Source organism: Miscanthus floridulus, chromosome 5 (genome assembly GCF_019320115.1).
Source record: "Miscanthus floridulus cultivar M001 chromosome 5, ASM1932011v1, whole genome shotgun sequence".
In the NCBI taxonomy this organism is placed as follows: Eukaryota; Viridiplantae; Streptophyta; class Magnoliopsida; order Poales; family Poaceae; genus Miscanthus; species Miscanthus floridulus.
Window position 1 is genome coordinate 9,940,663 of NC_089584.1, and position 15,944 is coordinate 9,956,606.

At 46.3% G+C, this 15,944-nt stretch overlaps 2 protein-coding genes across 2 annotated transcripts; one reads left to right on the top strand and one right to left on the bottom strand.

Annotated features, from left to right (window-relative positions):
- The first annotated feature begins 7,592 nt into the window (after positions 1-7,592).
- LOC136449484 (1-aminocyclopropane-1-carboxylate oxidase homolog 4-like) lies at positions 7,593-10,297 on the top strand. The gene is made up of 2 exons (XM_066449531.1): positions 7,593-8,696; positions 9,928-10,297. The coding sequence occupies exons 1-2, from the start codon at positions 7,827-7,829 to the stop codon at positions 10,186-10,188; spliced, it is 1,131 nt and encodes a 376-aa protein (XP_066305628.1). The 5' UTR covers positions 7,593-7,826; the 3' UTR covers positions 10,189-10,297.
- On the bottom strand, positions 10,217-10,898 carry LOC136449485 (uncharacterized). The gene has a single exon (XM_066449532.1). It carries the CDS (start codon positions 10,896-10,898, stop codon positions 10,353-10,355), a length of 546 nt encoding a protein of 181 aa, XP_066305629.1. The 3' UTR covers positions 10,217-10,352.
- Positions 10,899-15,944: the final 5,046 nt, after the last annotated feature.

Consider the following 15,944-nt stretch of genomic DNA (forward strand, 5'->3'; position numbering starts at 1 on the left):
CACTCTCTAAGTGTCTTGATCACTAAAACAAAATAGCTCCTACAAGTTATACCTTTGCCTTGAGCTTTTTGTTTTTCTCTTTCTTCTCTTCAAGTTTAAGCCCTTGATCATCTCCATGCTATCACCATTGTCATGTTATGATCTTCATTTACTTCTCTACTTGAAGTGTGCTACCTATCTCATGATCACTTGATGAACTAGGTTAGCACTTAGGGTTTCATCAATTCACCAAAACCAAACTAGAGCTTTCAGATAGTAGTAAGGAACAAAGCAAGATTGGTAGCACAAGGCTATACACAAGTTGAAGGTCTTGACTTTGGAAAAATATATGCCCCGGTTGCTAGATTAGAAGCAATTAGAATCTTGCTAGCCTATGCTTGTGCCCACAACATCAAGCTCTATCAAATGGATGTTAAGAGTGCATTTCTCAATGGTAACATTAATAAAGAAGTATATGTTGAGCAACCTCCTAGTTTTGAAGATGATAAGAAGCCCAACCATGTATACAAGTTGAGGAAGACTTTATATAGATTGAAACAAGCACCTAGAGCATGGTATGAGAGATTGAGGGATTTTCTACTCTCTAAAGGGTTCACAATGGGCAAGGTTGACACCACTCTTTTCATCAAGAAGATTGGAAAAGACTTGTTTATGTTGCAAATCTATGTTGATGACATTATATTTGGATCAACTAATCAAGATTTTTGTGATGAGTTTGGAAAAATGATGGCTAATGAGTTTAAGATGTCCATGATTGGAGAGTTGAGTTACTTCCTTGGTCTTCAAATTAAGCAATTGAAGAATGATACTTTTATAAGTCAAGGCAAGTATATCAAGGACATGATTAAGAAATTTGACATGAGTGATAGCAAAGTCATTAGCACACCAATGGGAACAAATAGTAACTTAGATTGTGATGCAAGTGGCAACATGGTGGATCAAAAATTGTATCGGTCTATGATTGGAAGCCTACTTTATGTGACCGCATCAAGGTCGGATGTCATGTTTAGTGTATGCATATGTGCAAGATTTCAAGCCTTACCAAGAGAAAGTCATTTGAAGGCTACAAAGAGGATATTGAGGTACTTGAAGCATACACCAAATGTTGGTTTGTGGTATCCCAAAGAAGCAAAGTTTGAGCTAGTTGGTTACTCCGACTTAGATTATGCGGGATACAAGGTTGAAAGGAAGAGCACCTCAGGCATATGTCAATTGTTGGGAAGATCACTTATTTCATGGTCATCAAAGAAGCAAAATAGTGTTGCATTATCAACCGCCAAAGCCGAATACATATCCACAGGTAGTTGTTGTGCACAAGTACTTTGGATGAAGGCCACTTTGAGTGATTTTGGAATCAAGTTCAAGAAAATGCCATTGCTATGTGACAATGAGAGTGCAATCAAGTTGACCAACAATCCAGTTCAATATGCAAGAACAAAGCACATTGATGTCCGCCACCATTTCATAAGAGATCACTAACAAAAAGGGGATATTTGCATTGAGAGTGTAGGCACTGAAGATCAACTTGCCGATATATTCACCAAGCCATTGGATGAGAAAAGGTTTTGCAAGCTAAGGAATGAGTTGAACATATTGGATTTCTCAAATATATATTGATACACCCCCCACTCATATGACATGCCTCTCATTCGAGCAATCCAACATAAAAGATGATTGTCATGACATATATCCTTGCTAAGGATATGTTTAGCGCATCTAGTTATCTCTCCATTTTATTAGGCTCATTCATGAAAATCAAATGATTTTGATGTTTATATGGTATCACTATTGCTTCTATGCTTGACTTGATCTAGTGGTAGCATATGATATGTTTATAGGCTTGTAAACCTAGTGTTTGATCTAGAAAATAAGTTCTAAGTGTTTAACTCAACATGGTACAAGATAACCCTTATTTGGAGGTGTGAAGAAGCTTGTCCTTGGATCAAACCGAGTTAAATATCTTTGGCAAATGATCTAGATTGGACCAAATTTGGGAATATGATCCTCACCCCATTGATTGACATTGATAAATCTCAACCTATCTATAATTTAAGTCTTTGTGGTCATTGATGACAAAGGGGGAGAGAAACAAAGATATAAGTAATAGGGGAAGAGTTTGACATAGGGGGAGAGATATGATAAAGAAAAGGGATCAATTAAAATTTTGAGCACACAAGTAGAGGGAGCAAGCTTATGAACTTGTATGGTGCATTTGAATGTGCATTTCATATGTTTGCTTGCATGACATAAGTTCTAAATTTAAAATATCCATGCTTGTGTGATGTATGCTAGTTGTAAGATTGAATGATGAAATGCAATCACTAGATAACTTTCATTTCCAAGTGTTGTTTCCAAGTGGTATCAAGCTAACCATGATGCTAAAGATGGTATAATGGTGCACTCCGATTGGTATCACGCTTCAAAGGTCCATCTTTTATACCTTAGCATCATTTGGTAGACATTGTATCCTATATTTCCTATCTAAGCATATGTGCAAGCTACAATCTAAACTCTTAGCACATATGTAGGAGGAGTAATTGCTACCATTCGGGGTTCATGAAACTTGTCCATATCCTTTTATATATGATAAATATGCTTGGGCAAGCAACATGGATTCAATCAAATTTTAAGTCATATCTTTGTATAAGGGTTGTCATCAATTACCAAAAAGGGAGAGATTGAAAGCTCTAGTTTGGTTTTGGTGAATTGATGAAACCCTAAGTGCTAACCTAGTTTATCAAGTGATCATGAGATAGGTAGCACACTCCAAGTCGTGAAGCAAATGAAGAGCATAGCATGATGAAAATGATGCCATGGTAATGATCAAGTGCTTGGACTTAGAAAGAAGAAAGAGAAAAACAAAAAGCTCAACACAAAGGTATAATTTATAGGAGCTATTTTGTTTTGGTGATCAAGACACTTATAGAGTGTGATCACATTTAGGTTTGATAGTCATACTATTAAGAGGGGTGAAACTCGTATCGAGATGCGGTTATCAAAGTGCCACTAGATGCTCTAACTCATTGCATATGTATTTATGATCTAGTGGAGTGCTAACACCCTTGAAAATGTTTGTGAAAATATGCTAGCACATGTGCACAAGGTGATACACTTGGTGGTTGGCACATTTGAGCAAGGGTTAGGAACTTCACCGGCGGAGTGTGGACAGTCCGACGGTGCCACCGGTGCCCTAGATAGAAAAGACGGAGGTCACTGTAAGTGACCAGACGCTGGTCTCGGTTGGACCGGTGTGTCCGGTCAGTGGCGGTAGAGGGCATGCGTTTCGATCTCATGACCGGACGCTAGGTCGCTCAGCGACCGAACGCTAGGTCGCTCAGCGACCGGACGCTGGAAGGCTACATCTAGTCATGCTGACGTGGCAGCACAGAGGAAGACACCATGTGATCGAACGCTGGCTGTGTCCGGCCAAGCATGACCGGACGCGTCCGGTCAGGAAAAATTGTTTCTGGATGCGTATTAGAAATGACCGGTCACTGTTAGCTGCTGCGTCCAGTCGTCTTCTGACCGTTGAGATCGGGCGCACAGTATTTGAAGAGAGGGACACGTGGCACGCCTCACGTGACCGGACGCTGAGGTCCAGCGTCCGGTCAATATGACCGGAGCGTCCGATCGGCCCGTGTTCAGTGCAGTGAGGAGCCCAACGGCTCTATTTTATGGGGGCTTCTATTTAAGCTCCATGGCCAGCTCAAGCTCACTCTCTTGGCCATTTATATTGACATAGCAACCTTGTGAGCTTAGCAAAAGCCCTCCCACTTATCTCCATCATTGATTCATCATCTTTGTGAGATTGAGAGAGAATCTAAGTGCATTGCTTGAGTGATTGCATCTAGAGGCACTTGGTGTTCGTGTTTCGCTGCGAGATTCGCTTGTTACTCTTGGTGGTTGCCGCCATCCAGACGGCTTGGAGCAGCGAGGATCATCGAGCGGAGGTTGGTGATTGTCTCCGGCTCCGATCGTGGTGATTTTGAGGGGTTCTTGGCATTTCCCCGGCGGAGAGCCAAAAGGTACTCTAGTGGATTGCTCGTCGCTTGTGTGATCCTCATCTTGTGTTAGTTGTGCGGCACCCTATCGAGGGTTTGGCGTGTGATGCCAATTAGCGCATGAACCTCCAAGTGAGTGAATCGCCACAACAAGGAGTAGCTTGCCGGCAAGCAAGTGAACCTCGGTAAAAAATCATTGTGTTCATCATTTGATTCCGAGGTGATTGTTCTTCATTGGTATTTATTCTTGTGATTAATTGGCTTCTTCTTCGACATGGCGGTATAAACAAATTGCTCACTCTCTTTATATTACCGTAATCTAGTTGTCAAGCTCTTTAGTGTAGCTAGTTGTGAGAGCTTGTTAGTTTGGTTAGTGTGGTTCTTTAGTTAGCTTTTGAGAGCACATTAACTTAGTGTAGTGTCATAGCTATTGTGTGGATAGAAACTATATAAACTAGAATTATGGTAGGTGGCTTGCTTTTTAGTAGGCTAGCGCAACACTTGCTTCGCCTCATAATTGTCTAACCGGTTTGTTAAGTGTTGTTATATAATTTTTTAATAGCCTATTCACCCCCCTCTAGCTATTAGGACCTTTCACCATTACAGCCAAGAAAACTCTAAAGATAAGAATACATTTGTCAACATAAAACTATTCTTCAACCAGAGAATATGTTATCTCTCCCTTCTATATGCGGACGTGTATGGCTTTTATTACCAAACTAGAATGACTTGTATTTTGAAACAAAAGAAGTAACTTTTGACATAGGATTAAACAAATGATGCAATTTTAGGCTACGTAGAAGAAAACTGGGAGGGCATGAAGGTGTCACCTTTGTGCATGTTTGTGCATGTTTGGTTTCTTAGGCAAGCCTCACTTTGCAAGTATGCATTGTCCAGATAGAAACTGATGGGACCCTCAAATCACAAACAGTGGCATATGAGGAATTTAAGGTTTACTTATGGCATATAATGAATCGTTTACACACACACACACACACACATATATATATATATATATATATATATATATATATATATATATATATATATATATATATATATATATATATATATATAGGGAGAGGCTATTCAGTAGCCGGCTACAAAATAAGTTATTCTGTAGCCACCTCTATTTACTATAATTTTATATACTAATTTACCATAATGTCAATACATATTTACGATAGTTGGGTTACTATAACACATGGGGATATTTACCATAACATTATATTAAACCACTTAGTGAGTTACTATAATCTCGTAAATTAACATAGTAATTATCATAACTCAAAGTGGCTACAGAATAAGTTATTCTGTAGCCAGCTACAGGATAGTAGTTATATATATATATATATAGATATATATATATATATATGCACACTAGTACATAAAAAAGGGTGAGTCGATTTAACGAAGTTTTCACGTTGCCTACCAATAGAAAATAACATTATTAAATCATAAAAAAATCAAATGAAACTAACAACCATGTGCCTGACCAATTATTTGTCTCACTCAATGAGCTCGTTTGTTATCTCACTTATTCTGTTTATCTATATCTATATCTATTGTATATGTCAGATTTTTTTCTATATGGTTTGGCAACACTTATTGCCTAAGATATTAACACTCTCTTCGTCCTAAAAGAGTGCACTTTTAGCTATAGTACAAAGTCAAACCATATTTAGTTTTATCAATTGTTTATAAAAAATACTAATGTTTATCATATCAAGGAAGTATTATTTGATTTATTGTGAAATAAATATATTTTTTGTGTGTATTTAGAACCGTATAACAGTTGATACTATTTTTTGTAACTTAGTCATGATTATAATAGTTTAGATCGTATAATTTTTTTTGGGACAGATAGGGTATTTCGAGCATAGAATTTCTAGAAAGGAAAGGAGAAAAGGTTGAAAATTACTAATCTCTTACTATACGAAATCTGCACCCGAAACCAGGCTATCGGATCATGCCACGCCGCCTGTTAGCCCATTAACCGTTCGATCGGGCAAACAAGCGATGCTGACCGTCTAATCATGGTCTTCGCGGGCCTCCTACACGACCCGGGTGTCACGAATGCTCCCGAACCCACTCAACTCGCCCCCTTCGCCTCGAACTGCTACGCTGCCAGCCGCTCCTCCCTTATGCGGCCGTCGCCTCCCCATGCGGCGCCGCCGCTCCCTCCGCTTCCGGCCGCCACTCTCGCCCCACCGCGGGTCTCCAGACGCTGAGCTTGGCACTAGCACGGTTGCCGAGCAGCGTCCCTACTCGGTCAATGCCGTCAGGGCCGAGACACGAACCGGTGCCGTGGTTTCCTATTTTCGCAACGTCCACCACCCCCCGTTGTCCATCTTCCTACAGCCTCCTCTCGTGGGCGTCGCTGCGCGGTTGTCCCTGCTCCCGCCTGAGTTCGACAACGCCCGGGTGTTTCTGCTCTGCCACACGCCGTCGCTACGCTGTGGCCGGTCCGCAGCCCCACGGACCCGCGCTGCGGGTCATCCACGTGGCCCGTGCTCCGCTCCGCGTGACCCTCGCTCCGGCGTGCCGCAACCTGTCCGCAACTCCCCTCACGGATTGGGCTCTATCCCAAATCCGGCAAAGCGCCGTCACCATGTGCCTCCACGCCGGCAGCTCCGGTGCCCTCCGGGCTCCGGGTCCCGGGCCCGGCCAGGCGCGTGTGCAGCTCCTGCGCCATCTTCCCACACGCACGTGCATGCATCACGCTGCCCGACGCCGGGTCGAGAGCTGGTCGACGCCTCGAGGGTGTCTATGCCACGGCCGTCGCGTGCTCTGCTCTGCTGCTAGCTTGATGACGTCAATGTGACATTATGATTGTGTCGTATACTCCCTTTTCCACTTGGAAATATATTCTGAAATACATAAATACACCCCAACATTAGGCTCTCAATTCAGCTGAACACTAAGGGTTGGTTCGGTCACATGAGAACTATTCTCAGCCAGACAAACCGTTCCAGGCGTGGAACGCCCCATTCCAGAAAAACCGAACGGAGCCTAAATCTATTTAGTTTGTGTTGTCATAGGGAGCAAAGTTTAACTCCATTCCTGGTAATCGTTCCCTCAGCCGTGCCATTTATTTATGCTTCGTCAATGTAAGTCGTGAGAAGAAATCTACTTAAATTTCAACCAATACTCAATTACAAATACAATAAATTATACTAAAGCTCATGAATTCAAGTCTTCATCGATCTTCGGCCTGTTCGTTTCGGCTTATTCGCTCGTATCTGGCTTATAATCTACAGTTTGAACAATATTTTTCTCTCATATCAAACCAGCCGACAGTACTTTCAGTCATGGCTTATAAGCCAATTCAGCCGAAAGGAACAGACTGCTTCTATTGCTCCCTCACTTTTTTTTTTATAAAGAACTCGATAAGATATCTAACACCTAGAGCTTTCTATTAAGCTTTAATAATATATTTTTAATCATAGATCAATAAAATATCATGAGTTATCGAAGATGGCACGGCAAAGCCGCGCCTAGGTTTTCTAGTAATATACTAATATACTTATCTGATTTGATAGCCACGCGACCGGACCGGGGTCGAGCTTTGCCGCGTGCGCCTCCACGGCACGGCTCCTCGCGCTCAGACCGCGATGGCTCGCCTACTCTCCTCGCGTCGTGTTCCGACGGTGTCCCGTCCGGCAAGGGTTGCGTGCTCGGGCTGCGGAGACGGCGAGGAGCCGTGGGTGCGACTGCAACTGCAACTGCAACGAACTCTCGCCGCGCCCACGGCCATCCCTCTCTCCTCTCGTCAACAGTAAACAGACGACCCCATCTTGCCCAGTTGCTCTGCACAGGGACTCGATGGCGTCCTCCTCCCTCCCGGCACCGGCACCCGCGCCCGGCCGCGCCGAGCTCCTCAAGGCCTTCGACGACAAACGCACGGGCGTGCGAGGCCTCGTGGAGTCGGGGGTCTCCTCCGTCCCGGAGCTCTTCCGCCACCCGGACCCCTACGGCTCCATCCCGCTCGCCCCGCCCGGCGCCTCCATCCCCGTCGTGGACCTCTCCCTCCCGCCCCACCTCGCCGCCGCCGCCGCCGCGTCGGCCGCCCGCACCTGGGGCTTCTTCCACCTCGTCAACTACCACCATGCCCTCCCCGCGGCGGCTGACGCCGCCGACGATTACCCCGCGCGCGCCTTCGCAGCGGTGCGCGCCTTCAACGAGCTCCCCGCCGCCGAGCGCGCGCCGCACTACAGCCGCACGACAGGCGGGGTCAACTACTCCTCCAACGTCGACCTGTACAACTCCCCCGCGGCCAGCTGGCGCGACACCATCCAGATCCTGCTGGGCCCCAACCGCTGCCCCGACCTCGCCGACCGGATCCCGGCCGCCTGCCGCGCCGAGGTGCTTGAGTGGGAGGCCCTCGCCACCGCCGTCGCGCGTGCCTTGCTGGGGCTCCTCTCCCAGGGGCTCGGGCTCCGGCCCGAGGCGCTGGAGGACGCGTCCTGCGCCGACGGGAAGCTCATGGTGTGCCACTACTACCCGCACTGCCCTGAGCCGGAGCGCACCATGGGCCTCGTCCCGCACACGGATCCCGGCGTGCTCACCGTGCTCGCGCAGGACGGCGTCGGGGGCCTGCAGGTGAAGCACCAGGACGAGGACGGCAAAATCTCCTGGGTGGATGTCAAGCCCGTGCCCGGAGCGCTTGTCATCAACGTCGGGGACCTCTTGCAGGTACGAGTTCGATCAGATCGTCTGCTATACCGTGCCCAAAGTACATTCATTTGTCGAAATCCAATTACTACAATTAATGTTTTTCATTCATTCCAGTGTTATATAGTACTGTATATGCCGATTCAGTTATCATTTGGGAATTGTTTAGGTCTTATAATGCTACCAGTGCCACTTTGATGCCGCTGACTTTTTCTAGTGTTGTTGTAGAACTTCGGCCACTGCTTGCTATTCCTATATTAGAATAAATTTATGAATTTATTAGGCAAATAAATGTATGAATAAAAACTACAATCGAGTTTTTTAAGACAAATCTACCTATATAATTCGTATGTTTTTATACTAAATATTTAAGAGTTACTAGTATAATACTGTCTACCATCATAGTTTCAAAAGTTTGATTGCATAAAGTCAAACAGCACATAAGTATGGCTGGAGGAGCACTCTATGGTGCTCCCTTCATCCACGAAAAGATGCAACTATGAAAATTGTGTTAATCAAACTAGTTTAACTTTGACCAAGTTTGTAATGAATACTTGAATAGTATTAACATTTGTAATATTTCGTAATCAATCTAACGGTACTTATTTTGTATCATGTATACTTTTTTATATAACTTTAGTTAAAGTTTAAATTGTTTGACTTCTAAAAAACGAGAATTGCATCTTTTGTTGATGGAGGGAGTATTCCCTTAGCCTCCTTGAATACTTCATCCCTTTCAAAGCTTTGAGGGAAGGTGCTATTCTGTAAACAAAATTATGATAAAGAAACGCCTGTTTGTTTCGAAGCATATAAAACGTAGGACATGTTTGGCTTTTAGCCAGTTCTGCTGGCAACTGTGATGAACTCAACTGATGATGTTCTTTTTCCCATCAGGCTGTTGTCGGTTCTAGTCGTGAATTTGTTTCAATATGTAATAATCGGCACTTGTAAAATTATGTGACAATCTTCTCGAATCTTACTCCCAAGTAAATTGATGTAGGTCGCAAATTCCTTCCCTGTTGATTATGTGCATACATGCCTGCAGAAAAACGATAAGATAGGAGTAGATGTTGAAGTCATATGCATACTCGGTGCTTATTATATACATAGTTCACCTAGATTATGTGTGGTAAATATCATTACAGTGTGGTAAATGTACAGAGAGCTATGGTGAGCAGCTCTAGAATAGTAGAATATCACGGTTTCATCCATTTTTTTTTCCACTACTAACTTATCCTCTCATCGTCATCAGATAATGTCTAATGACAAGTACACGAGTGTCGAGCATCGGGTGGTCATGAACACACGTGAAGAACCCAGGCTTTCCATCGGCATTTTTTTCAGTCCTGGGAAGAGAGGGGACTCGGTGTTCTATGGACCATTGCCAGAGCTGGTTTCTTCAGAGAACCCGCCCAAGTACAGGAACTTTACCATGTCCGAGTTTTATGGGACCTTCTTCTCACGAGACCTTGCGAGCAAAGCTCTACTTGATAACTTCAAACTGTCATCTTAAGTGCCAACTCTAAGAGTTTAGACTTTATAGACTCGTCACTCTTGTACTATAAACATGTATGAATTGTGATTGCCGGTAATGTAAAAAGAAAATTTTCTGTCCTGCATCAGTCATTATACTCAAAAAGGCTTTAAATTTCGAAATTGTGTTCAAACTTAAAATTCTCAGGCCATCTCCTCCGGGGACAGCTCGCGCGAGGCCTTCACTGGCTGGCTGCCGGAGTCCATCTGGCCACGCGGGGGCTCGGCACCACCGCGGTCCGCGTCGTTGCAGCATAGAAGAAAGTAGAGCCCCAGGCCGAGGAACACGGCGGTGACGCCCCACACGGCCAGCTTCAGCGGCAGCATCGGCATGGCGTCGGCGACGCGCGAAGCGAACGTGACGCTCAGCACCGCGGAGACGGCCCACGCGGCGAGCCTGGCCCTCCGGCGCTGGGCGTCCCCGGCCGCCGTGTCGTCCCGTAGGAGCTCGATCTTGGCGACGCAGCACAGGAGCAGCGCGAGGAGGTAGTAGGTGGTGGCGACGAACACGAGGTCGCGCGGGCGGTGGCGCGCGCGGTACGCCGCGCCCGCGAAGCTGGCGGTGACCGCCAGGAACAGAATGAGGTTGAGCGCGCAGCCGCAGCGACAGCGTGCCCGGACGCGCCGAGCACGCTGCGTATCCTGCGGCGGTGGTGGTTCCTGCACGGCGGCGCAGGTCGTCGAATCCATCAGCAACGGCAGCGCATTTTGCTGTCGACGAAGCGAACGCTCTTGCTGTCGCTGGTAGCAGGGAGATGGCCGACAGGAGCTCGAGCAGCTACTGTAGGAGAGTGTTCTTTCTTGCAGATCTCTCTGTTGCCTTGACCTGACACGACCGAGTTCCCCTCAAGCAGAAGCTGAACTAGTCAGAGATCTTAAAACCTACCGCGAATTGAAGCCTCCTCCGCGTTTCACGGGTGTGTTGAGAGCCTAGCGCATCGACACGTGGCCCCGGAGCCCCTCCACCCGCAAGGCCGCAAGGGAGTGGAGCATGCCCATCTCGCCTGATGCCGTCCCACGATAACGCCGTCTCTCTCTCCCTCCTTCGCAGTTTTCTCTTGCCTGTATTCTTCTCCCTTCCTTTTCATCTCTCGGCGGCGGCGGCGGCGGCGGCGGTGGCGGTGGCGCTACGATTCCCAAGCCGGCGGCGGTGGCGAGCGTAGTGGCGACCGGAGGAGGGCCAGCCTCCAGCGGATCCATGGCATGGAGGCGTCCACAGAGGAGGAATCCCACGCCCGCCGCTCTTACCCACAACAAAAAGCGGATCTGACCGGCCTCCGCCAGCTTCGCCGGGATGCGGGGCCTTCTCTGGCGTGCGTGTGCTACTCTCGGAGCATTTTGTCAGCGGCTCCGCGGGGGTGAAGATGTGGAGCCTACTCGACGGCGTGCTCCGTGGTGGTCTCGCGCAGGTACAGGCTCCTCCCTGTGCCTATACGTCTCCGCTATCATGGCGTCGCACACGAGGCTGAGGTAGGGGTGTTAGATTGATCTCCTGACCCGGCCTATTGGGCCTTGGTCTCGCGCCTTGATCGGGGACGTCCAACCCTACATGCTTGGTGGGTCCCCGTCGCACTGCGCTATATAGAGAGGTGGGGGCCGGCGGCTCAAAGCACGAGGTTCGCCGTAAGCCGCAAACCCCACCGACAAACCCTAGACCGATCTACGAGGGCGCGCAGCCAGCGACGGAAAGCTCCGCTGATCCTCGCCGTCGTCACTGCTACACCCGACCGCACTGCATCGACGTCCGTGCAACCTCTACTTCACCCGTCGCTGCCCGTGTGCTACCTCCATCACCGAACCCGCGATGGCCAGCACGACCGCGACATCATCTGGAGGCTCAGGTTCATCACCAGCCCCTCTCTCCCCTATCTCCCTCTCGGTGTAGTGTTCTAGGTCTAAATGTGCATGTGTTTCATGGTTCTATGAGTTCACCGGCCTAGATCTACTCTAGTTGATCCACAGAACATCAACAATGGTACCAGAGCCATACTAGCACGTAGATCTAGAACGGGTACCGATTAGAAAAAGAAAAGTTGATTAGATTCAGTGTGGATCTAAGCAGAAAAAGGGGTCACCCGACTTTCTGTTGAACCCTAACTCGATCCGTCGGATCCGAGAAAAGAAGAAGGGCTCGGTTTTCATGCAAAGAACGAACCCTAAAACCCGAAGGTGATTCGGGGAAAAGAAAACAGTGCCGTCTCCACCCTAACCCTAACCCTAATCGTCAAATCGGGCAAAAATCCGAATAAATGAATCAAAGAAAGGGGAAGAGGGTGGCTCGATCACCTCGCCGTCGAGCACGCCGGCGCGCGGGGGAAAAGAAAAGGAACCGATTTCAAATCGGAAAACCAAACCCTAACCCTAAAAAGGAAGCCTACCTGGGCTTCTACCCACCGCCGGTAGCATCGCCACCGCGCGGATAGGAAACCGCGGCGTCGCTCCCGAACGGCGCGCGGGACAGGGCCGAGATCCGCACGGCACCTCGCCAAGCGGTCACGGCAACAGGGCACCACCCTGCGGCCCCTCGACGGCGACGTGCTCAGCCTCGGGCGAGCACGCACGCCGGCGAGAGGGCGCTGGACGGTGCCGCCCTTCTTCTCCCTCGGCCACTGTGGACGGCCGCTGCCGCTGCTGTGGGTTTCTCCGAGCTGCGCTGGTTGAATGAGAGAGAAGGGGAGGCAGAGAAATGAGGCTAGGGTTTTTCGGGTGGGCGCCGACCGACGGGGTTTTTTATCCCTGCGAAATCGACGGACGACCGTCGGATCGCGACGAACGGTGGCGATCAATCGGGCCGGCTTTAGGCCTAGGCGGGAATGGATGCGCGGCCGAATTCCCGGCCCAGGCCCAGGTTGCGGCCTGGGCGCGGGGGAGCGCTGGAGCGCGCGGCTGGGCCGCAAGCCGCTGGGCCGGGTGTGCTGGCTGGCGCGCGCGCGCGAGAAAAGGCCATGGGCCGAATTTTGGTGGGCCGCGCGTGTGCTGGCTGGGCCGAAATGGCCAAGTAAACAGTAAAGTAACAGTTTTTGTTTTTCTTATTTTCCAGAAAACAGTTTGATCGATTTGAATTGATTTTTATGATAATTTTCTGTACAAAATTTATCCAACGATATTTTTTGTTTAGTAAATAGTAAATTTGCTTCTGGAAAATAGGAAAAAGATTATTAAATGCTAAAGTTTCCGCTGCGTATTTAAAGTTGTAATTTTCGTTATTAAATTCGAACCAACGGAAGAATTTAATTTTGAAAATGGATATGTTTTAAATAGATTATAATATTGTTGTTATTCTGATCAACGTTGATTAATGGCAATATTATAATGTTTTTGTTGTACATTAATTCTATTTCTGCCCAACGGTGATGTAGAATTAGTGTAGAAAATAATTGTATGTTTTAATTTTGACCAACGTTAAACTAAGGCATGCAATTATTGTTGTTATTTCTGTTCTCACCCTATTTGAATTATGTTTTCAGGAGGATACAACCTGATGAGTTGTATCAAAGAAATTCTCACTCTAAAAGGTGATAACTATATTGAGTGGAAGAAAAAGATAGACCTGGCCTTTATCCTCGCTGAGGTGGACTGGGTTGTCACTACACCGTGCCCCAAAGAACCTGTGGCACCGGTGAGGGAGACAGATGAGACTGATGCTGCATGGCAGAACAGAGAGCGGGATTTTGCTCCCGTAAAGATGTCCTATGACCTTGAGCATAGGAAATGGATCACTGCCAACAAGAAGTGTCTGGCAGTGATAAAGAACACAATTGAACCTGCTATTGTGGGCTCAATTTCAGACTGTGACACGGTCACAGAGTACCTAGACAGAATAAAGAGTCAGTTCACTGGCTCTTCAAAGACATATGCAACCCAGCTGATCAAGCAGCTGGTTACAGAAAGGTACTCTGGTGGCGACAGTGGCATTAGAGAGCACATACTGAGAATGAGCAATCTGGCATCTAAGCTCAAACCAATGGATTTGGCACTCAAGGATGAGTTCCTTATTCATTTGATTTTTGCTTCTTTGCCCAAAGAATTTGACATATTTGTTGTTAATTACAACATACAGCCTGAAAAATGGGATTTAGAAAAGCTCATTGCCATGTGTGTGCAGGAGGAGGAAAGAATAAAAGTTTCACAAGGTGGTTCTATCAACTACCTAAAAGATAAGAAAAAGAACTATAATAACAGCTCTTCCTCCAAATCATCTGGAAAAGGTCCCATGCAACAGTCTCAGAACCAGCAATTCCCAGTGGCTAAAGACCAGTGTCTCCACTGCAAGAAGACAGGGCATTATAAAAAGAATTGTCCTGATTTCTTAAAGATGATTATGAAGAATAAAGGTGAGAACATTATTACGTTCGTAAATGAATCCTTGTATGTAAAGTTTTCAAAATCTACTTGGTGGATTGATTCAGGTGCAACTATTCATGTTGCTAATTCATTACAGGGATTCCGTTTGATGAGAACTTTGCAAAGAAGCGAAAGTTTCATTAAAGTAGCAAATGGAGAACAAGCAGATGTTGAGGCCGTTGGTGATCTTCCGTTAGAGCTTACTGATGGCTTCATAATTATTCTTAGAGATGTTCTTTATGTACCTTCTTTGCAAAGAAATTTGATTAGTGTTTCAAAATTGGACCATGATGGTTATGATTGCCATTTTGGAAATGGCAAATGTCAGATATTGTTTAATAATAAATGTATTGGTCTTGCCTTCCGACAAGACGAGCTTTATTTGTTATCACTTCGTGAAAATGTGAATTCCGTATGTGATGTGAATGAAAATATATCCTCATCGAACAATGGAAACAGAAAACGAAAGAAAGCTCAAGATGCGTTGTCGAAATTATGGCACTGTCGTTTAGGCCATATTTCGAGGGGGAGAATAGAAAGACTAGTTAAGAATGATATTCTTCCTCCATTAGAGCTCTCAGAGTTAGATCAATGTAGAGATTGCATAAAAGGAAAGTATGTAAAGAAAATTAAGAAAGATGCCAAACGAAGCACAGGAATCCTACAGATTATTCACACAGACATATGTGGTCCTTTTCCTGTGAAAAGTATGGATGGTTATGATTCATTCATAACATTCACAGACGATTACTCTCGGTTTGGCTACATTTATCCAATTAAAGAGAGAACAGAAGCGTTGGATAAATTTAAAATATTTAAAGTAGAAGTTGAAAATCAGCATGATTTAAAGATTAAGATAGTCAGGTCTGACCGTGGAGGAGAGTACTACGGTCGGCATACCCCATATGGACAAGTTCCTGGACCTTTTGCAAGGTTCTTACAGGAGAATGGTATAGTCGCCCAGTATTCAACACCGGGCGAACTTCAGCAGAATGGAGTAGCTGAAAGGCGTAACCGTACCCTGATGGATATGGTGCGTAGTATGATAAGTTACTCCACTTTACCTACGAGTCTGTGGATGGAGGCGTTAAAAACCGCCATTCATATTCTCAATAGAGTACCAAGTAAGTCGGTGCCCAAAACACCGTATGAGTTGTGGACAGGAAGAGTACCCTCGCTTAACCACTTGCGTGTGTGGGGGAGCCCTGCTGAGGCTAAAGTTTTTAACCCAAACATTGGGAAGCTAGATCCCAAAACAGTGAGTTGCCATTTCATTGGCTACCCAGAAAAGTCAAAAGATTTTCGTTTCTACTGTCCTAACAGACATACAAAGTTTGTGGAAACGAGACACGCTGTCTTCCTAGAGGATGAAATGATAAGGGGGAGCATGGT